The sequence below is a fragment of the Pantherophis guttatus genome, chromosome 5, assembly GCF_059756535.1.
Source record: "Pantherophis guttatus breed Tessera chromosome 5, ASM5975653v1, whole genome shotgun sequence".
Taxonomy (NCBI): domain Eukaryota; kingdom Metazoa; phylum Chordata; class Lepidosauria; order Squamata; family Colubridae; genus Pantherophis; species Pantherophis guttatus.
Genome location: NC_142067.1, coordinates 35,970,541 through 35,994,412, shown reverse-complemented (window position 1 = coordinate 35,994,412; position 23,872 = coordinate 35,970,541). Strand labels below are relative to the sequence as shown.

The window sequence follows — 23,872 nt, the reverse complement described above, 5'->3', positions numbered from 1 at the left end:
ACCCCCACCCCGCTAATTGCTGTGTGAAAGGAAGGAGTTTTCATTAAAAGTGTAAGGAAAAAAAGGAAAGTTAAATATGTTCTTTCACTTGCACTATAGTTTCTAGTGAATTTCCCCAGTTTATTATTCATTTAAAAGAAAAAACTCAAATGTAGCCGCTAGCTATGCAACCAATGTCAGATGTAAAGGAAAAGTGTGCTTCAAACAGAATTAGATTTCTGGTATATCCATAGACACACCCTTGAAGTTTCTTGGTGATATTACAGAAGAGGTTTGCATTTCCTTCTTCTGGGATTCGGAAATCTATTTATTTATTTATTTATTTATTGGTTCGATTTATATGCTGCCCTTTCTCTGGAGACTCAGGGCGGCTTACAATGCATTAAGCAATAGCCTTTATACTTTTGTATATACCTGCTTAGTAGGGCTTTCGGCCCCCCAAGCGGTGTTCTTTTTTATACAAAGTCAGTTTATTGCCCCCACAATCCGGGTCCTCATTTTACCTACCTCGAAAGGATGGAAGGCTGAGTCAACCTTGAGCCTGGTGAGATTTGAACTTGCAGTAATTGCAGGCAGCTGGTGCTACTTAATAGCACTTTAGTCTGCTGCACCACCAAGGCTCCCGGGATTTTAGGGGATTTTTTTTTAAAAAAAAAAACCTCTCTAGTACTTCCTGATAGTATTAACTGAAATCTGCTAGCTTTCAAGAGCAGCTAAGAGTAGCTAGTGTTTCCACTTAGTTGAGCTATGTGAGGTGTATCTGACCTAGCCTGAGATTCCATTTCTTTCCATTGGAGTCTCTGTACTTTGCTTTCCACTATATTCTGATCTGGAGTATTTTTAATAGTTCCTATTATTCCTGTTCCAGCTGGATGAAACAAATTTCACATTAGTTTTCTTTTTTTGAATCATGTTCTTGCATATTTTTAGATTCTTAGGGAACTTCCATATTTTATAGATCCTAAATAATAATACAGAAAGAATGTCTGTTAAATGAGCATAAATAAATAAACACAGGTAACTGATCAATACAGCATATTATTTTGAAAACAGAATAATAAATCCTGAATAAGACTATGGAAAGAATTTCTATAAAATGACCATAAATAAAAACATATGCTGAGATAGTTGGAAAAGTTTTTTTGAAAGAAAACAGATTCTAAAATACTTACATCGTATTTAGAACCCAAAAAACCCTGGTTGACTAATTTCATAAAATACTATATGTATAATATGCCTTAATAATATAAGCATTAAATAATATTTTAATATACTGATATACATACAAACACAGGTCTATATTTATACACACACACATATACATATAAACACACACGTCTGTCTCTGTCTCTGTCTCTGCCTCTGCCTCTGCCTCTCTATTTCTCTACATTCAAATTTTAATCTTATTCTCTCTGTCCCCCTCTCACTCTGTCTACATCCTGTTGATTGATAAGATACTATCGAATTCTCTTTTAAAATTACAAGTAAGTGCCACTAATCAGCTTTCGTGAGTTTTGTAATGTAATTATCCTAAAATAATTACTTAATCTTGTTGCTTTTTAAGTGATTTCTGTATTTGGCATGTAATTACATAGAATTTTGCTATTTGTGAGGTAATTTTGGGATCCTTCTCTTCAAGTAGATAGATTGATACCATCTGAACTATTTACCTCCTCCTCCTTCTCTCCCTCCTTCTCTCCATCCCTCTCTTCCTCTTGAGATATTTAAGGGGGAGTGACTTGTATTATATATTGGGTTGCTTGAAGAATAAGCACTTGTTAGCCATCACAATTACACAAATTTTGTTTTGGTCTTCCTGCTTGCCTGTATCAGTTGGTCTCTGTCTCAGCATATCTCCTGTATGGTCATATCCCATTTCCAAGATATCTAAAAAAGGGCAGGAGAGGTAAATTGTACCATCTTTTTTTGCTTTACCATAACTTTCCAGGGCACACAGATGGAATGTGTCTATATCAGTAAGCCCAAGCCTTCAACTAAAAAATGTAACCTTAACCATATATTTTACATCCTTACCCAGATACTGGTATTGACCTTGAACATGAATGCCTGTAGAACATTTCACTTGGAAGACTTTTCTTAAAATCTTGACAGGAAAGACTCAAGTAGAAATACCTGAGTTCCTAATCCTAAATCCATCCCATAAATAAATGTTGCAGGTTATTCATGTAAAGCTTATTGGCTTTCTATAGAACCGGTAGTAAAACCGGCAGGAGGCCCCGCCCACCGACTCTGACATCATGAAAATGCTTGTGTGCATGTGCAGAAGCTTCTGCGCTTGCACGAGTGAAGCAAGCGCGTGCGGCCCCGTTGCGAACCGGTAGTAAAAGTAAGTAGAACCCACCCCTGCCTTAAACCCTATACTAAACTGAATCCCGATATTTTATTATGGTATGATATAATAGATCATAAGATATATATGACATATGATATTAATAACACAATGGAGATCTTAACTCAATCATCTCAAGACTGAATTTTTTATTATACAACAAATACTTTGATGCAATCTGTAGTGTTGTTAGCTTTTATATAGTGCTAATTATTACATTTGGTATCACTTTGGCTTGTTTATGAGATCTCTTTAAGCGATTCTGTTATGGTGCTGGTTATTAATGAACTATTTAATGCCTCTAAACTCTGTGGGAAAGGTTTCAAATGATTGAATTAAACCTCCTTCTCCTCCCTCTTTTTCTGCCCAGTTAAGTTAAGTCTAGCCTTCTCTGGCCTTAAAAGAGTTGCTAAGTTTTTTGTTTTTTTTTAATTTGATTTATATGCCACCCTTCTCCGGAGACTCAGGGCAGCTTACAATGCGTTAAGCAAGTGATACATTATGTCTACCTGATTAGAAGCATTACAAGAATAGTCTCTTCTGCCATTGTCATTTGGTTGGGTGGTGTTTTTTATCCTAAAGCAAAGGTGAATATAATGATTCTTAAACATTCAAAGGCAGTTGGAGTGACTTGAATATCCATCAGAAATTCTTTCATCTTTATCATCATTAATGACAAAGTAAAATGTTTAAATATTAATACGATTCCCTTCAGTTCATAGCAGCTAGGCAGCTGTATGATTTTGTTCAATTACTAGGATGGACCTGACATTGCTGTGGTTGTCTAAGAGAATATTATTACTCACCTGTTGTGCCATATGCTCTTGTTCGTATCTTTCAAGGCCATCTGAAGCCTCACACTGTTTAACTGAAGCACATGAGTTGCATTCTGCGTAAGGGTTTGAAGTAACAACCCATATGGTTAAGGGAATTTGAGGGAGGGAAAATTCTTATTGTAATTGCCATCTCTTTTTCTCTCCTGATTCAATCTAAAACCCAGGGATTCCCACTCAGGAAATGGTTATCTTTTCAAGCCTTAGGCAAGAATATTTGCACCTGAGGGTTGAACTGTGGGGTTCTTGGTGGTCTCTGAACTTGGTTATTTTCTTGCAGATATTTCATTACCAAACTAGATAACATCATCAGTGCTAGTAAGGAGTGGGGTTTGCTCTCATTTTATATATTAGTGACTTGCCCTGTTGATGGGAATGGTCTTGATAGTTCCTTGATTGGTATGTTATTTGCTTCTTGATTGCTGGTCTAATGTTAATCTTGGTGTTAATCTCTGCTCATCTGGGCGGCGAGGAGATGTTTTGTCTTTTTGTTTCCTTTTTTGTTTTTTGATTGTCTCTTTTGCATGGGTAAGGTAAAGGTAAAGGTTCCCCTCGCACATATGTGCTAGTCATTCCTGACTCTAGGGGGTGGTGCTCATCTCCGTTTCAAAGCCGAAGAGCCAGCACTGTCTGAAGACGTCTCCATGGTCATGTGGCCGGCATGACTAAACGCCAAAGGCGCATGGAACGCTGTTACCTTCTCACCAAAGGTGGTCCCTATTTTTCTGCTTGCATTTTTTACGTGCTTTCAAAATGCTAGGTTGTCAGAAGCTGGGACAAGTAACAGGAGCTCACCCTATTATGCAGCACTAGGGTTTCAAACCGCTGAACTGCCGATCTTTGGATCGACAAGCTCAGCATCTTAGCCTCTGAGTCACTGCGTCCCTTTTTTGCATGGTATGTAGATGTTATTTATCTGTATGTGCCTATGATGGGTGATTTGTCTAAGTGCAAGGCTTCCAGGAATTCTTTAGCACTTTTGGACTTGGCTTACTCTAAGATGCTCTCGGTTTCCCAGTTGAAACCATGATTCCATTTCCAGACTTACTTGTTTTTAATGTTTGGGGTTCTTTCTTCTAATTTCACCATCCGCTATTGCATTTACAATTTGCCATGCACTGAAATTGCTATCCTCTGAGCCATGGCAGAATGCCCCACTTCAATTGCCCTACATGTCTGTTAGACAAATAAAAAAAAACTATTAAGGTCACTTGTTGCTACTCTGCGCAGCAGTAACTCATCTATTTTGAGTTGTTTAGAGCATTTGGTAGATGTTAAAGATTAGTAGCTCTTCCTGTGATGATTCCTTCCTTTGTTCTTTTGTTCTGAAATTTGTTGCTATTCCTCCTGGTGTTGTTATTTATGTTTCCCATTTACAAAAAACAGTGTCCTCTGGGACAGTTGCTTCCAATCAATTGTTTTTATTTCAAGACTTAGACAGTGTGGAATTGCTTTGAAACACATCTGTTTCGTTGAAATCTCCCTTGCAACCTTAAAATGCAGAGAATATGCAAAGACCTGCACAACTCAGTCATCTATTTGACTGCTCATCTATTTTCCCTGATATTGACCAAAGAACAGGCATACCCACTGGTGGTATTCAGCCAGTTCTATCCAGATCGCGCAAACCAGTAGGGCCGACTGAGGGAAGCCCTGCCAACCCATGCGGATGTCATGATGTCCCTTTTTTCCGATGATTTTGAGGCTCTGCGCATGTGTGGAAGGCATTGCGCATGTGCGAAGATGGCGTGCACGAGCATAGCTCACGCACGAACATTTGCGAACCGGTAGGGAAGGTAAGTGAATACCAGCCCTGGGCATACCATATCTAGGCTGCAACATTCTGACAGACTTATCAGATGGCAGCAAAGAGTTAGTGGGTAAATGAGTAGGTTTAATCAATCCCAGAACAATTATTGGTCTTCCCTCTAACATCAGTACCACTGTGTCTGGTTAGGGCTACCAGTTCTGGATTGCAAAGCACTAAACTATCTCTAGATGGCACAAAATGGACAGAATTTTATGTTTCTCTTTGCAACCATGGAGTTATTGACTGGATTTTTGCAGCCCAGATTAGTATGTCTACAAAAGAATGTCACCCAAACAGTACCCTACACCCATAGTTATCATCAGTTCTTGAGTAACACAAATTTCATCATCATTTCATCATCTGTCTCTCAAAAAGACCAAATTGTTAGTAGCACGCCTTTTTTATTTAAAACATTTCTATGCTTCTTGGTATTTGTATTTGTCTGCAAATTGGAGTCTTTCCAAAAACTGAGAGATTGCTATGGTGAGAACCCATAAAAATATAAGCAATGCAAATTCATCCTAGCAACCTCACCACTGTTACTCTGGTGTATTTAAAAGTCAGTTGGAATTATGAGAGTAACTGTAGGGTTATTATTTTGTTCATCTGTATGGTTTTCTGGAACTACGGTTACACGTAATTGCAAACTTCAGCAAATCTCAGTGAGCAGTGTTCCCAGCATGTACAAGGACACACGATGAAACAAAGTATAACCTGTAACATTTGCTGCTTTCATTGTTTGTGCATACGTGCATATTCACATGAAAACCAATGATGTAATTACTAACTAATTACTGTAGCTTGGAGATTTGTTAACCAATAATGAAATAATGGAAGTGATTGTTTCGCAATTTCAACATATTTTTTCTTCCTGGTTATTTTCTACTCTTCCACGTGAATTAAATTTAGTTAAATGGAATTATCTTCGTATCAATCAGTTTACTTGAGGTTTATGTTTTTGTTGTTATGCTCGTCATAATTGGTTTACTACATGGTCTGATTACCCGAAAGCTAAACGTGTTTTAGATAAAGTGGGGAATTATAGTTACTGTATTCAGAAATATTGGTTATGGGGTACTATTAATAAATCATCACAAGGTTATAATATTATACCTGATATGTATCCTGATAATTTTCCTATTTTTAAAATTAATGATTCTTCTAATATTGGATCAAGTGGATCAATCTGTGCTGGATGGCAATTAAAAGACCCTACTATGTGGTTTTTCTTTGATAAATATGCAACTAATGTACACCCTCAGAACTATCAATGTGCTACAATTGGATATTTGTCTTTACCTGTACAAATAGGTGTTTCTGGTAGGTTATCAACTCGAAGAAGACGTGCAGCCTTGGGACCAACATGTTCTGATGAAGTCATTATTGATACTCAATTTGCTTCATTGCCTACTTTTGGACGTGCATTAGCTGGAGCTATAACTGGAACTATTACTTTGGGATCGTACCCAGGAATAATGGCTCAAGGAAATAGACATTCTATTCTAGGACTCACATGTCGATTGGAGAAATCTATTAATGCTACTGCTGCAATTATTCGAGATTTGCAGAATGAAATTGAAGAACTAAATCAAGATTTGATTGAACAACGCTTTGCTATAGACTATTTGTTAGCTTGTCAAGGTGGGTTTTCTATCTTGGTTGGTCAACGTGCTTGTGCTGTACATTTTCATTCACTTAATAAAACTATTGAAGATGAATTAGCTAATTTACAAGCTTCTATGAAAAATAATGTACATGAAGAATTTTCTCCTTTTGTTTGGCTAACTAATTGGTTACCTGATATTTCCTGGTTAAAACAATTGTTTTTCTATGGTGTGATTGTAATTGCATTACTTATAAGCTTTTGTTGTTGTATGCAATGTATTCCTTCATTTTTTGCAATGTTTCGTAAGTCTCTTTCACCTACTTTAAATCCAATTCAATTGCGTGCTATTGAAAAATCTCTTTTCTCTTCATTAAAAACAAAAAGCGAGGAAATGTAGGGTTATTATTTTGTTCATCTGTATGGTTTTCTGGAACTGCGGTTACACATAATTGCAAACTTCAGCAAATCTCAGTGAGCATGTACAAGGACACAGGATGAAACAAAGTATAACCTGTAACATTTGCTGCTTTCATTGTTTGTGCATACGTGCATATTCACATGAAAACCATTGATGTAATTACTAACCAATTACTGTACCTTGGAGATTTGTTAACCAATAATGAAATAACACGTATAGTAGGTGAGAACGGAGAAACGAAGAAACTATATAAACTGTGTCTGATGCTCAATAAAATTGCTGTTGATTATTCTATCCGTGGATGTTTTTCTTTCACTCATCTTCAGCCTCCGGGAACAAATGCAACAAGTAACATGTTGACACATGCTTGCAATTTGGCAAATAGATGCTTTTTGAAATAATTCTGGCCATCATTGTATGCTTTTATGGCAATGTTTCTCAACCTTGGCAACTTTAAGTTAAAACTGTAACTTCAATTTAAATTTCCCAAGGTTGAGAAACACTGTTTTTTTCCATCTTGACTGAGGAGGGCTATATAAATTTAAACTATATAAACAGGAAGAGACAAGCTCTAGGAATTGAACCCAGACATTGAAGGTAGAGGGATTAATGGGAAGCATGAACCTAAGAGGCCGTTGAGGCATGAGTATATAGATTACCCACAAAGTCAGAAGAATAATGTGATTTAAAGAAAAATACCAGCTTTAGTATTTTCAAATAGACTGGAGAAAAGTCAGACATACATTAATTATCCAAAACAAATTATATCATGACATTGACAAGTCTGAAGCAGATCTTATGCTTAAAATTGCATAAAACAAGTAAGAAGTAAAGTAGCACAAATACAAAAGGAGAAGGACCTTTTTTATTGTGGCATCCACTCTTTCAAACATCATTTCACTTGGGATTGGGTTAGCTCCAACTCTGGTAGCCTTTTGTAAAACTTGGTTTACTGTCCAGATCTGGGACCCTGGGAATGTGATAGAAGGTGTCTTTTGACTTTGTTGATGATTATTTATGAAGCTTGGCTGCTGTGTGTTTTTATTTTATTTTATTTTAAATACATTATGTTGTAGAGAGTTAGCACCCACCCCTCTCCCAGAAAAATGAAATATTTTGGGAAATATTAAAAAGGGCAGAATATTTCCCCCCAAAAGGAAGGCAGAAATTCAAACCCCCCACCTTTGTCATTGGGTCTGTAAGGCCTGAGTCAATCCATTCTGCATAACAAAGATAGGATTAGCCTCTCCCCATTTAGCAACAGAAACTCACCACATGGCACCTGGAAAGATTACATCAGCCAGCAAGGCTAGCTAAGACACCCCCCCCCAGAATCTGACAACCAATCAGGATACATTTCTTATACAGGAACAGGAAACACTAAGGTGGGGCCCAACAGAGGGTATAAAACTCAGGCACTCTCAGCATCTCACCCTTTTTTTTTCTTCACCCAACAGCTTGAAGCATGCGATTGCCTTTTCTGTTCAGGAAGTCAAGCCATGTGGTCCTGTCCATTAAAAAACCATCTTTCCAAGTAGTCTTCATGTTTCCAGTGTCTTTTTCCCCACTTGGAACTGAACCCAGGTGGACATTTCTTCCAACAATGTATTTTATTGTTTTTATATATTTGTTTGTAAGCCCCCCAGAATCACTTATACAAATATATAAACCAAATAAATACATTAAAACACTACAATGTAAAAGTGTCATATTCATTGAGGACCAGCTTGTCCTTTTTTCTGTTTATTTCAGTAATTAATATTTTTCACCATTCTAATAGTATCCTATATCCATTGCTAGCAATTTTTCTCATAGTTATATAACTTTATTTTATTTTTTTCATTGTTGATCCCTAAGCTCTGCAGGTTTGACTTCCACAATGGGGCATCATTTGTTGCTTTCTTCCCATCCAACTGTTCCTTCTTCTGTTGAAGGTCATATTTAATGTCCTTTACAGTGTGACTTTGTTCATGTAAATTACTTAATATTCCAGATAGTTTTATCTCTTTACCAATCCACATGCTTTTCTATCCATTGAATTGGTGGGTTGTTGTTTTTTTATAGCAACATACACACTGATGGTGCTTGGTAAATGCATAATAATAATAAGATGACTGAAGCCAGAAAATACCATTTTTATGTAAGCTGTAGAAGATTAGCTGTGAAATCTATTTTTGTATAGGGGTGCGGAGAGAACACAGAAGAGTCTAAATGAAAGAGCAAAAACACATGACCATTCAGAGAATAGCAAGCATAAATTGGTGCAATTCCTGTTTGCAGATAGCAGCTGCAATAGGAAATGCAGAGAAGATTTTAAGCAAGTGTGAAAGAAACAGCTTATGAAAGAGAGTGGAAACATATAGGGGTTAAGTTAGGACAGATACTATCAGGGATCAGAGGGAGAGAAGCAGAAGTAAAAGGCATAAGTAAAGAAAGAGGAAGAAATGGAAAGCTAAAAACTGAGCAATAAGGATGTTTTTCACACAGCTCTTTCAGTTCTTTTCTCTGAATAGCTGAAAATGTTCCAGTTGATGTGAAGAGGGGTATTACATATCTGCCACAATCACAAAGAGTCTGTTAAGATAAGTGTTGGCTGATACAAGATGTAGCCTTTTTGCAATGTCTACAAATTGGGATAACACTCCCATTGTTTGCTTGATCCTTTGCCCTTTTTCCCTAAAAGGAAGAAAAGGGGAAAAATTCCCTCAGTTGCACTTTCACCTTAGCTGGTTTTCTTTCATTTTTTTTGCTCCTCATCAGAGCACTGCTAAAGAGCCAATAATGTTTGTCCTGCGATTGTTTCATGCTTCTAAAAAGCCCAGGCTGCAGCTTTATTCAGCAACAGAATATCAATCAAAAGACCATAATTTAGATTTCATTTCCAATAAAAATGCAGAATTATAACTATAGAAATATATAATTCAATTTAGCACTGTCACAGCATTACACCAATAATTGGTGTATTAATGATGAATTGGGTTTAACATCCAGACATTATATGGCATAATTGTTATCATATTGAAGTATTCTCATTGTTTTATTTTTCATTGTTTGTTTTATTGTTCTATTATTTTACTTATTTTACTTATACTCTTTTCATTTCTTCCTTTTTATTGTTGTAAGCTGCTTAGAGTAGTCTCATGGGAGATAGGCAGCAAATAAATCTAACAAATAAAGTGAAATAAAAAAACCTTATAAATAAATGACCTAGACTAACACATTCCCCAAGAATGAGGAAGATAGTATCACTGCAGCTTTCTGATTCTCCTGCAATGGGTGGGGATTATTTGTCCAAGTTACATATGACATTAATAGTATCTTTGCATTCCACTTTGGCTTTATAAAAATAAATGCACATAGATTCAGCTGGAGGAGGTGATAATAAACAAAATTAGAGCAAGCCTGCTCTGGAGAATTTAGATTTTATTCTTACAGAGGTTCTAAGGAATAAAAACAGAATTCTATTAATTCTGTTAAAAATCCTTCATTTGAAGCAAAGTGTATCTTCCATTGTCATTATGGAGAACATCCTATGAAACCTGCGTGTGAAATGCAGAGATGTATTTAAGCCCATATGAGCTTTGGTCTATAACTAACAATCAACTGAACAATTAAACAGAGAATAGGCTGCTTCAGGCAACAGCTTTTAAGTGTTAAATTAGGAAAGAAAAGTCTCTTTCTTACTAAAAAGGAATTAGTGTTTACCTCCATCCTTGCTTAGGAATGGAGGCTTTTGTTAGTCCTTTGGGAAATATAGACAAGGGGTGCAACTATATTGGAGAGTATTACCAATAAAAGATAATATAGGTAGCTCAGGGTTGAACTCTGGAGTTCTTAGTGTTCTCTGAGCTTGGTTGCTTGCTTGCAAATGTTTTGTTATCTGACTAGATAATATTTTCAGTGCAAGAAGGGAGTGAGGTTTTCTTTCTGTCTATATACACTAGTTTGTCCTGCCAGCATTGGTGGATGTATAGAGTTCTCCTTGTTATTCCTTGATTACCTTGTTTACTGCTTGATTGTTTGTCTGGTGTTAATCCTGGTGTTAATCACTGCTTATCTGGGTGTTGATTGTTGGCAAGAATGTGTTCTGGTCTTCTTGTTCCTTTTTAGCTTTTGTATTGTATCTTTTGAATTTTGTGTGAATATTGTTTATCTCTGTGTGCCTTTTGATAGCTAATCAACCAACTGATAACAAAACTGTTGATGGCTAATCAGATGGCCTCTTGATGGCTGATGGTGAATGTGTAAGCAAACACATCTGTGAACATGTGCAGAACCTGTCTCCATGAGGGATGTGACAAATTACGGTATGAAAACTGCCAGTTTCTTTATCTGAAGAAATAAGTCATTCTTGCAATGTATTTATTGCAAGAATGCAATGTATGTTATTTGGAGATGGTTTTTTTAAAAAAATTAGAACTAACTTGTAAAGCTTACTTTTTCCTTAGGAAGGTTCATTTCTGCTGGATTAAATTGCATGTGTGCACTTTCCATGCTTGTGCTGTCTACGTATCATAAAGCCATCATGTAAATCAGTGCATGAATTGTATGAGCCAAGAAGCATCACATCAACAAGGAAAATTAAAATCAAAACAACAGTTGGAAACAGACCTAAACAGAGAAATCGACTGGTGGACTTATACACAAATCCAATCTAAACACAAAGAACATATAAAAGCGTATGAAATCTATAGAGAGAAACAAGAACTAGATAAAATTATATTAGAATCAGAAGAGAAACTAATTAGCAAAATTTATAAATTTTTATTACGATATAAAATGGAGGAGAAAACAGTGAAGGATACGATGATCAAATGGGCATAAAATTTTAAATATACAATAGATTTGGAGAAGTGGGAAAAATTATGGCAAGTGAACGCAAAATTAACACTAGCGGTGGCATACAAAGAAAACCAGCTGAAAATGTTTTATAGATGGCATATGTCACTGACAAGATTGGCAAATATACACCCGAAAAACAGTGCAATATGTTGGAAATGTAATAAATCTCAAGGAACCTTTACCAATTATGGTGGATGTGCCCAGCAGTAAAAAATTTTTGGTCTAATATTAAGAAATGGATGGAAAAATAACAAAACTGCAAATAGAAAAGAAACCAGAAACATTCCTGTTAGGAATCTTTACAAAACCATACCCCAAAGAAATAAAATATTTGATGATACATATGTTAACTGCAGCACGAATAACATATGCAAAAAACTGGAAACAGGAAAAAATCCCAACCGAAGAAGAACTAATAGATAAAATCTTAGAATGTGCTGAAATGGACAGATTTACAAAAGAAATCAAAGAAAAAGAAGAGACAGACTACTACAGAATATGGAACAAATGGTATAATTGGTTTAACACCATCAATAAAGAAACATAAATACAAGAAGAAAAGAATAAAAATGTAAATATGTATATAAATAATTTTTATAGGTATATAATATGAATATAGAAATGTAAAAAAGTAAAGATATAATCAAAATATATAGATTTCTATGGGGAAAGACAAGGAGAGAAAAAAAAGGAAAGAAGAATAGGAGGAGGGGGAAAAAAGTATTAGATTAAGAAAAAGGGGAAGAAGTATAAAGTATCAGATGGAAAACCACTATGAAACATGCTTAAAAAGCATTTATTTATATGTCGTATTTATTTATATGTCGTATGTTGTGTAAATGTCTAATTTGTGTGTTAATAAAATTTATAAATTTTTAATAATAATAAAAAAGAAGCATCACATCCTAAATTCACAAAAGTGATCCATCAAATGTTCTTTTAAAAGTATTTTAATCCCCCACATTGCCTAAGACCAAAAATAGATCAAATTACTTTTGTCCATCAATTTCCCTGTTGCCTATTCTCTGTTGCCTATTCTGCTTATTCCTATTTTCATGGTTTTCCCACCACTCCTTTCTTCCAAATGCCAAGATTGAGTATAAATTATTCTTTACATAGGCTATATTTATGTGTTTACCAATAGAGCATATTGCACTAGTTTTTATGGGAGATGATCAGGGCATGAGTAATTCAAAAAAGGGCTTCTTGATTCAGGAAAGGGTATAATGGTGCACAAAATAAAACTGAGCGAAGACTCTCCTAGCTACAACTGTCATCTGTTCCTCAAGCAGGAGTTATGAGTCTAGGAAGACCTCCAGATTACATACCACGGTCTTTATGTGGTAGTACAACCCCAACCAAGACCAAAGATGGTAAACCCCAGATACAAAGGAGCCTTCTACCAGTGGTAGGATTCAGATTTTTTTACTACAGGTTCTGTGGGTGTGGTATGACTTGGTGGGCGTGGCTTGGTGGGCGTGGCAGAGGAAGGATACTGTAAAATCTCCATTCCCTCCCCACTCCAGGGGAAGGTTACTGCAAAATCTCCATTTCCTCCCAATCAGCTGGGACTTGGGAGGCAGAGAATAGATGGGGGTGGGGACAGTCAGAGGTGGTATTTACCGGTTCTCCAAACTATTCAAAATTTCTGCTACCGGTTCCCCAGAACTTGTCAGAACCTGTGTGAATACCATGTCTGCCTTCTACCCATAACCATTCCATCTTTACCAGGTTTCAGTTGAAGTCTATTCCCTGTCCAGACCCCCATAGCCTCTAAGCACCGTGAAGGGGCCTCCACAACATCACTTACTTCACCCAGGCCAGAGATGTACATCTGGGTATCATCCATATCCTGATAATACCTCATCCTGTGGTAAGAGATGATCTCACATTTTACTGATAAGTAAAATTACTGTAAAATATTTTATATATTTTACTGAGGAACTGTGGTACCATGCTAGGATTGTAGTTCCCTGCAGCCTCATTTTGTGATATTTCTAATCTCTGCTGATTATTGTAAATCAATGCGAAACTCTTTAGTCTCCTTTAAACATTTGTTATTATCCCTATCACTTACAGGAGATTCCCCAGTGTTTATTCCTGCCTCTTTATAACAGCTTACCAAACAGCTTAATTTGGAGTTTTGTCTAATAAAAATATATTTGAGGCAGCCCAAGTACACAAAAAGGAAATTGTGCAACAATGTAAATGTTAATGAAACCACATTGGAATACTTCATGCAGAAAGTGAAACTGCATTGCATAACACATAAACAGTATGTGCTCATTCTTATGCTGTTCAGGTTGTCTGTCACCACTACTTTCTGGGTAGCAATTAAAGTAATGAAGAGTCTTGTGGCTTAAATATTAAGGACTAGAGACCACTGATCTCATTGCAGTACACTATAATATTAAATTACTGTAGCAAAGCTAACTACATTATAATATTAGTCCCAAGAGTTTCTAACATTGGGGTTGTGTGGATTTTGGTTTTACTTATTGTGTTATATAATCTGTTTTAAATGCAGGTTAAGCTCTGACACAGTCTTCTTAAAATCCCCACTGCAGCTCCAAAGTCTGAGAGTTGTAACCATAAAAATTAAATAAAATGTATGAATATCCCTGCTGGATCAAGTATCCTGATGTTAAAGAATAGACTCTTATTTGTGATCAGTTTTTAAAATGTCTTTATATTCTACAAATTAGATGTTGGAGCAATACATTTCCATATGGTCTAGATTTAATGACAAATTTAAGAACTAAATTCATGTTATATTGCTATTATATGGATTTTCCTCGTTTCTTTTTTCTTCCTTTTATGTTTTCTTCATTATGTTTCTCTATAATGTATGAAATTATTTTAACCTTTCATTGAAGTCTTACTATGATTTGCTTTTTTGCTAAACTTCATGAATAAATATTTTAAAAAATATAAAAATGTGAATGATTTAACCCCATCTCTTTCTTGCAATGGTCAATAATATTTATTTATTTTATTTATTTATTATTCAAATTTCTATACCGCCCTTCTCCTTTCGGACTCAGGGCAGTGAACAGCCAAAGTAAAACATTTATACATAAAGTACAATTAAAAATAAATTTAAAATAATTAAATTTGGCCCATAGTTTAAAATTTGTCAATTTAAAATATGCATTCAGGAAGATCACAAAAGTGGATCAAGGGACAATTGACCTCTTCTAATCTAGCATCCTAGCAGCTAACATTGAAGCATGTTGCTAAAGTTCCAAAAGTAGGAACAACTATTAAGGTAGCTAATAATTGATAGCCTTTCCTAAATTTCCTAAATTTAGCCAATCCAAATTTTAAAATGTCTCAATTGGTGGTCATCATCACTTCTTATGGATCTTTCTATCCAATTCTTGTAATTAAACCCAACTTCCTTTAAACCCCTTCTGGATCCTGAATCTCACTGCGCTGAGTTTTAAAGCAAGTTTGAGAACAAACACTGCAATAAAGATAGAAATTTTTCTCTGAATGGCCATTCTCCATTCTGTGCATGGTTTTTAATATATCACTATCATGTTTCTTCTTACCTTTCCTCAATTCAAACAAAACCCCTGGACATTTTGCTCTCTTTTCATAAAAAGCTGCTCTTGTCCATTAATCATTTTGATTTCCTCTTGGTGTACCCGTTCTTGTTCAACTACATTCTTTTTCACCTGGAGAAATCTAGATGTGATGTCCATATTATACCAAAATGTTTGACTCTCTGTAGCAAAAAAGGAGAGTAATTTTGAATGGAGCAACTGTTTCTATATTGGTAATTATCCTCACTTGATTCAAAATGATATATTGCATGATGACATCATCAAGTAATTGTCATAATTATTTCCAGGCTTCAAAGTGTCTGATACATGTATAAGCATTTGCATTCTAAAGCTATAATGCATATGTCATCATTTTCCACATATCCCTTACAACTCAGAATTTAACTGTTCTTGTTCTTGGAATAAATAGGTAGTGATCTTCAGTTATATGGGCATCCAATAAAAAGAAACAAGTTAATAATAAAAGAAATTAACTCAAGGTACAAATGTCCAGGCTAATATTATCCTACTCTGAGAACACTATGTGAAGATTTAGCTCTCTGGTGGGCTATTATTCTGGAAAAGTAGAAGAAGATGGAAGAACATAGTCACAGAGGTGATAGTTGCACCATTGGAAATGATGAAGGTTTAAGCTAGGGAGAACATCTATCTATTCAATCATTAAGAGTTGATATTAACCAGATGCTATATAGTCAATGAATCTTTCTTTAAACCAATGAAATATTTTTTTAAAAAGAGGTGAATAAACAATAGAGAGAAAAAAATAATGCAGAGAAACAAACTGAAGGCTAACTATCACTAGCCTAATCAGTAACTAGGGAATAAAAAGGCTTTAAAAGAGAATTTTCTTTAAAGGTGGGCTCAGCTCCAAATGACTTTCTATACACATTTGTACCATTTTCTTGGCAATAATTCAGAAATGCTTTGCTACAGCCCTCTTCCAGGAGATAAACAGAGACAGATTTATAAATTTAATTACCAATTTTGCCTACAAACCTGGTATATCTTCATGTATCCACCATTTTCATTCTTCAAATGCTAAGATTATTTCATGTCCTCATTGCTACATACTCAGAACAATGAAATACTGAATAAACAAAAACTTAGTGTTGAAAATGCTTCTAAAACATTTTTACCATTCCTGAGATATGGGGGGGGGGGCAAAATAGAGAGGAAAAAGCTATTGCTACAGGCAGTTTCAGAATAGAAAAATAAAACAGGTTAGGCAAGGACTAAGGTATAGTGGTTGATATATTTGGCAGACATCACAGAGATCTGGTTTCCACCCCATCTACAGGAATAGTAGCTCACTTGGTAACTTTTAATTCAACCTAATTCATAGGGTTGTTGTGAAGAAATATAGGAGGCTGGAGCACTAGATATGTGCTTTTATTTCCTGAACAACCATTGCTTATAGACTCATATACATGCTTGCATGCCAGGGAAGGGGCACATAACACAATAAAAATATCCAAACTTTTCTTCATAAACTTAAAGTTGTTGTTTCTTTAAGAGCCACATGATGAATCAATTCCTTGCTGCTGGGTGGGAAAGAGAGCAAGGGATTGCAAGACTGACTGAGAACCTGTCACTAAACAGTGAAAATGAAGATCAAGTGACAGCAGCACAACAGCAGTTGATAGCACTGAAGCAACCACCTCTTTCCAAAATTTCATTCTCTTGGGAGTCATGGGTCTTGGATTTTGGACACATTCTTCAAGATAGCCCATTGATACCTTGGCTTAAAAATGGTTGCCCTATGATGCACTGTTTGCCTAGGTAAAGGTCATGACCACAAGAGCTTTAGCTTTAGTAATATTTCTATATAGCAGAAAGGGCCCTGACTTCAATGTATATTACTCTGAAATCAGCATTTCTAAGACTGCAACCTAAAATTATAGTAAGGGAATTACTTCAGGCATGATGGCAGGGTCCCCAAAGAAAATATGGTAGCTGTGTATAATTTGGGATTCCAAATCACAAGGTAGCCAGGATTTATGCAAGGCTATAGTAAGAAATCCTGTGGTGCTGAATTTAATTCATTTGCCCTCCAGGCAATCAATGGAAAGGACACCTAGAGAGAGATATGGTCAGAGTTGTTTAAGTCAGTAAAATCAGTCATTCTAATGCCACAGGCTGTATGAGTTGGAAGCGGCAAAAAGCCCTGTCAGAAGCTTATAACAGAGAATTACACATAATAACAAGGATATATTTTCATGAATGTTGATTTGCTTCAAATGGGATTTGCATCTGAAGGTTTCAGTCTTGGCTCTCTGCAATGTATGTTAGGAGACTATCTTCTGCTCCAAATGTTGTTTATTTTGGACAAGGGAGAATAAAGGTCAAGAACTTGCCTTTCATATTTTTGAACTTTGGTCTATAAGAATTAATTTGGGTCTCCATCCTGCTTTACTTCTATGTTATGGGTTAGAACAGACAGTTGGCCTTTAGATGCTGGATTTAACTGGCTATTTACCATAATTATCTGCAATCATTTTGTTGTCACTATTGCCGTTGTTTCTGTCAGTTTAATTCTTTCTTCTTTAAAACATTTCTTTTTAGAAAAACCATAAACATCATGAGAGTTTACATTATGAATTATGCAAATGTTATAATTACTTATAAAAAAAACAATTACAAAGAGTTGAATATTATCATCAAGTAACCTACACACGGAATGACTTTCTCGCCAATCCCTCACTATTTTTTCCTCTTTTGATCTTAGATAATGTAATCTTAAATGAACACAACATACTATTTATTTCCATACTATTCCAAAATGTAACAGTATCATATAGGGAAGGACAGAGACAAGAGATACACACACCCTTCCTAGGGCTATGCAAATCTTTGAAGCGGTAATTTGATTTAAAGGAGATTGTGTTGAATCATCTTTTCTAACTGAATCCTTGAACAAAATCTTTGAATCACATCAAAGCTCTGAATTGAATCAAATACTTTAAAAAAACTCTTTGGCAAGGCTGAAGATGATTCAGAGATTTGATTTTTTTTAAAGCTTTCAAAAGCATCAATCACCACTGCATCTTTTGTTCCATAATGGACAACTGAGGGAATGAAGTAGCACAATAGGCTCTCTCTGATGCTGATATAAATGGATGGTCAATGAGTTTTATCTCACCTCCATAAACTCTGATTTAGGGGTGCTTGGGGAAATGTTAATTTAGAGCTTGTGTCTTGCTTAATATTTAATTAATCTGGTTCACCTGGAGGAGGGATCAAAAGACAGGAAACAGAAACAGATTTATTCTGCCACTTAAATTTTGGTTGGTCTTTCCTACATGGTTTTCTACCTTTTCACAAATCCAATCATTTTTATCCTTTTGTTTCATTAATTTTTAGTCTGATTGTCTATCTTTTAATATATTTCCTATTGATCTCCATATCCAGTCTGGTTGTAATTCTGTAGCACTTTTCCTACCATTCATTCTTTTCTCTATACTCCCTGTTCAAAGTTGCTGTTTTCATACTGTTACTTAACGGTCTCTTTCTTGTTTTATAAAGACAGAGTGTGTCTTCTTCACTGCATGAATATGTCTGAGATAGCATGCTTGCCCTTGGGCTAATGTTTATAATATTGACTATTATATGTAGCAGTGATAAAACACACTTTTCTCAGCCTTAATTGCTGTACATTTAGAAAATAACATCTATCTCAGAGGAGGTTATGAGTTATGCTAGTAAAACTGCCAGCCTAAGAAAACAAGTAGGCCAAAAGATGATACACATTTCAATTTTTAGTTAGAGGTTTTTTGAAACAGTTATTTTAATTGTAAGACAATTTCTTCAATAATTCGGAACAATTTTTCTACAGCCTTTTTGCTGGATAACTCAGAAACTTGCATTCTATAGTCAGTGCTCGCCTTACGACCACCATTGAGCCCAAAATTTCTGTCATTAAGTGAGTTTTGCCCCATTTTGCAACCTTTCTTGCCACAGTTCTTAAGTGAAACACTGCAGTTGTTAAGTTAGTAACACGGTTGTTAAATGAATGTAGCTTCCTCCTTGACTTTGCTTGTCAGAAGTTGCAAAAGGGGATCACATGACCCGGGGATACCGCAACCGTCAAAAATATGAGTCAATTGCCAAGCCTCTGAATTTTGATCACATGACCATGGGGATCCTGCAACAGTCGTAAATATGAAAAATGGTCATAAATCACTTTTTTCAGCAGTGATATAGCTTTGAACAGTCACTAAATGAATTGTAAGTCAAGGACTACTTGTATTATCCTTTCCCCATTCCTGTAATATAGACACTGGGCATTGAAAGAGGATTTTTCAACAATGTATTGTGCTTAAATCAAGTCTTATTGAACTGATATTGTTATTGAACTGAGTTTCAATTAACAGTAGTTTGCTATGTATTACTTTCAATCCAAACCTTCCAAATTTAAATAGAACCTTACAATATATGATTTCCAATTTAAATGTAATTTTGTAAACATTTTACAGAGCTGGAATTGTCTGCAGAAAAATCTGAAACTAGTATTAAGAAAGAGAAAACTGAGAAGGAGTTTGAATCTCTTAGCATCTCTCACATTTAGCTTCTCAACAAATCATAGGACAAAATTGATTTTTAAAATACAAAATTGCTGAGAAGAAAGAGGAAGGCATAGATTTTTTTCCCCCTGCCATATCAGTCTTTCGTTGGCAGACTGCCATATTTCTCAGAGCCTCTGGCCTTGGAGCAATTTGAAAAGATGAGTTAGATTTATTTACCAGCCTGCAATTATATCTGTGATACATGGAAACTTCAATTCTGCAAATCTTATAGATTTTAGGTACTATCTCTTTCCTCCTCCTACCTAACATTAGTTCATATAATGTAGGAATAAATAGCCTTGTGAATTAAGCTTTTCCTTTATTTCAGATTTTATTCTTCCATACACTCATTCTTATGAAATCATTCCTTTATTGCAACCCAAAGACCATTTTATCTCTTGAATGTTATTTATTGGAGGACAAAATTATCATGCTAATTTTGTAGAAATTTTCCTTGTTTCAAACAACAAAAAAAGGAAAATAATACTGCCAATGCTCATTTCATAAAGTTTTATGGTTATGAATGAGAATGATAAAGATCTAGGATCATATAATGTATTAAGTTAATGTACACATATCAACCCCTTCTGTCAGAATGTAACAAATAACTAAAATTCAAAGGCAACAAAGATATTTTGGATAAAAGCAATTCCAAGTTTTTGATGTTGGAGAAGACTCCTGAGCATATAGCTAAGCAAACAAACCTATGAATTACTGAACATATTTATCCAGAGTTCTCACTTGAGGCTGAAATAACCAGATTCAAATTGTCCTACTTAGCAATAGCAATAGCAATAGCACTTAGATTTATATACTGTTTCACAGTGCTTTACAGCCCTCTCTAAGTGGTTTACAGAGTCAGCATATTGCCCCCAACAATCTGGGTCCTCTTTTACCAACCTCAGAAGGATGGAAGGCTGAGTCAACCTTCAGCCTGATGAGATTCGATCTGGTAAATTGCAAGCAGCGAGCAGTCGGCAGAAATAGCCTGCAGTACTGCACTCTAACCACTGCGCCATCATGGCTCTACTTCTGACACATTGTGTGAAGACCCAGCTCTGTGGAAAAACTCTAGTGCTGAAAAGGTGAAAGAGGATGAACAGCAGCAAGATGGACTGACTTAGTGACAGTGGTGATGAATATACCATTGGAAGATATGAAAGAACCGTTTACGGACAAATCATCATTGATAAAATAAACTATTGATCACTAAGAATAAAAAAATAACATAATGGCTCATGATCAATCAGTTCAATTGAATGATTGATTGATACTTACAAATTATTGTTAATCCAAATTTGATTTTCTATTGGATTCATCCTCTATGTTCACTTTAAGACGCACAAGATCCACAAATAATTTGATAGAAAATAGAACTCATAAATCGTCTACATTCACCAATTGTAGTGATTCTGCTTAATTATAAATTAATTGTACAATTGTTAATTGTAAATTTTACTCTATCATTGTATAGTTTGGAATGAGCTATTGTTTAATGGTTGGCCTCACATAACATACTAAATGAGATTACAGTGGAGTAGATAGCTATGATTCAATGTGTTGCTGGAATTCAGCTGTTTTTTTTTTAAAATTTGATTTATATGCCGCCCTTCTCCGGAGACTCAGGGCGGCTTACAGTGCGTTAAGCTAAGTTTTCTTAGTATGTTGTGCAAATTAGGCCAACATACCCAATCACTATATGGTTTATTGGTTTGAGTACAGAATATTCGGTCAATACAGCAATTATGTATTTGTTAAGCTTATTTTAGAGTCTAGCAGGTTATATGACCCCAGTCTATTACATATTTTTTTAATTATATCTGGTAGAGGTGTGGGGTGTGGTATGATACAAAGGACTGATAATTGAAGTTAGCAGGAGTAAAATCACTGAGAAAGTCTTTTTCTAAAGAGAAAAAGAGCAAGAAGGGCTTGTAAGAAGCTCTCCATAAAGGTGTTTGCACCAGAACTGGGTCTGTTCAATCTTAAATATTGGCTTTGCCTGGAAGTTAAGTTGATTTGTTGCTGGCTTAGCTGCAGTGTTTCTTAAATCACATCAGTTGATCTTTTCACTTGAAGCACTGCAGCTTTGTGGAGCTTATAAGCAGTCTGTTTTCCTTGTGGTGAGAATTCATCCTCTCTCCCCTGCAGAGTTATAGCTCCTTTGTTTTCAGCCATTTTGAGTTTGGCAGAATTGAGGATAGATTTCGTGCTGCTTTTGAGGGATTGGGGAAAAGAAATGGTAATGCTGAAGAAATGGCCTTGGTCTATAGTGTAAAGAAAGTTAGATTATTAATCAATCTAAATGGTAAGGAATTGAGAAAATTCAGAAATTAAAATGGTTATACGAGTCTTTATGTTTCAAGAATTGAGATTTTAGTTCAGGGGAAACTAACTAAAGAAAATCCTATGTGAATTGGGGCTGCAAAAGCACCTTGGGATTTGAAAGGAAAAGGTGCTTCAGATGTGCCAGATGCTCACATAACCCCTGTCATCAACCCCCTATGCAGCAGCATCTTTTTCCAGGTTGCATGAGTATCCTTCTATAGTTCCCATGCAATCCTGGAAAATGGCTGATCTGATTTAAGGATCTACCAATAAATAATTCATGTATATCCACACATACTCTGAAACAGATTTTTCTCTTCAAATCCGAAACAGTGCACAGCTGTTATAAGTCTGTCTTAGAAGTTAACTTATAACTATCTTCACAAATACTGACAAGAAATATATGAAAACCACAACATCAATTTATATAAAACCATTACATCAATTTCTGAACCAATAAGCATTTGAGTGAGCTGAATTATCTCGCAAGCATGACATTTCAGGAGTTTATAAATAACAAACTTCTAAAATACAAAACAAGAGGCTATTTTATTTTTTATTATCATATGACACTTTTACATCATCTACTTATTTTGGGGTGTGCTCCAAGAGAGGTTCTAAACTCCTTCTGTATTAGATAGCTAAACATCTATTTATATATTTATTTATTATTCAAGACGAAACCCTACGTTGAAAGATGAAGAGAACTATATTGTGTCTCAGAGTTGACATATATTTATGAGTAAAGGCAGCAGTACTTGAAAAGAAAGAAATTCACAAACATTTTCCAGTAAATATTTTTATTTTAGAGGTTGAAAAAGGAAATAACAACATTTGCCTACAAGTGAAAACTGGTAGGACTACAAAATAGATAAAGGCATAGAAAACAAAGAAGCTAAAGTGTTTGGGGATTTTAGAATTCAAACAAACATCTACCACACGATGCCCAGGTTTAACAATTGTCAATTAGAAAGAGAAAAAAGTCTAGAATGTGGCAGTCTGTGGAATGTGGAAATAACAGGTTTGAAGAGAAAGAACTGGAGAAAATCACAAAATACAAATACCTGCAAATAGAAATGACTGGCAAAAAGAAAGCAAAGATAGTACCTTTGACATCTTGGGTGCAATCCAAAACAATGGAGCACTACTAGAACACCTCTGGCATTGACAAAATAACCATCAGTTAACTGCAAAAGGCAGATTTACTTGGAACAGCTTACATCCTGTGACCATACCTTTAATTCCATCAAATAACAACTTCTGCCTTTTCCAAAACCTTGGGAATGATTCGATAAGTTGGTAAAAATGACAAATCCAGTCTAAACATCTGGCTGACTGTGCAACAAACCATAACAATAATAATCCCCAGTGAGGCACTACCTTGGTGTGATAGTGTGGCTTGTGTGCTTTGAGGAAGACGAAAGCTCTGCATTAGAAGAGGGATAGAATCAAGATCACATGAAGTATTAATACCATTTAATAATGCCTTGATAAGACCACACTTGGAATATTGCATCTGGTTTTGGTTGCCACAATATAAAAATGGTGTTGAGTCTC

General features: G+C 35.5%; 1 protein-coding gene across 1 annotated transcript; it reads left to right on the top strand.

The window, feature by feature from the left end:
* Positions 1–5,575: 5,575 nt before the first annotated feature.
* LOC148113323 (uncharacterized) lies at positions 5,576–7,299 on the top strand. The gene has a single exon (XM_087871572.1). It carries the CDS (start codon positions 6,112–6,114, stop codon positions 6,994–6,996), a length of 885 nt encoding a protein of 294 aa, XP_087727698.1. The 5' UTR covers positions 5,576–6,111; the 3' UTR covers positions 6,997–7,299.
* The last annotated feature ends 16,573 nt before the right edge of the window (positions 7,300–23,872 follow it).

Excerpts from the sequence above, each read along its gene's own strand:
- LOC148113323 (XM_087871572.1), top strand. The coding sequence starts at position 6,112 with ATGTATCCTGATAATTTTCCTATTTTTAAAATTAATGATTCTTCTAAT.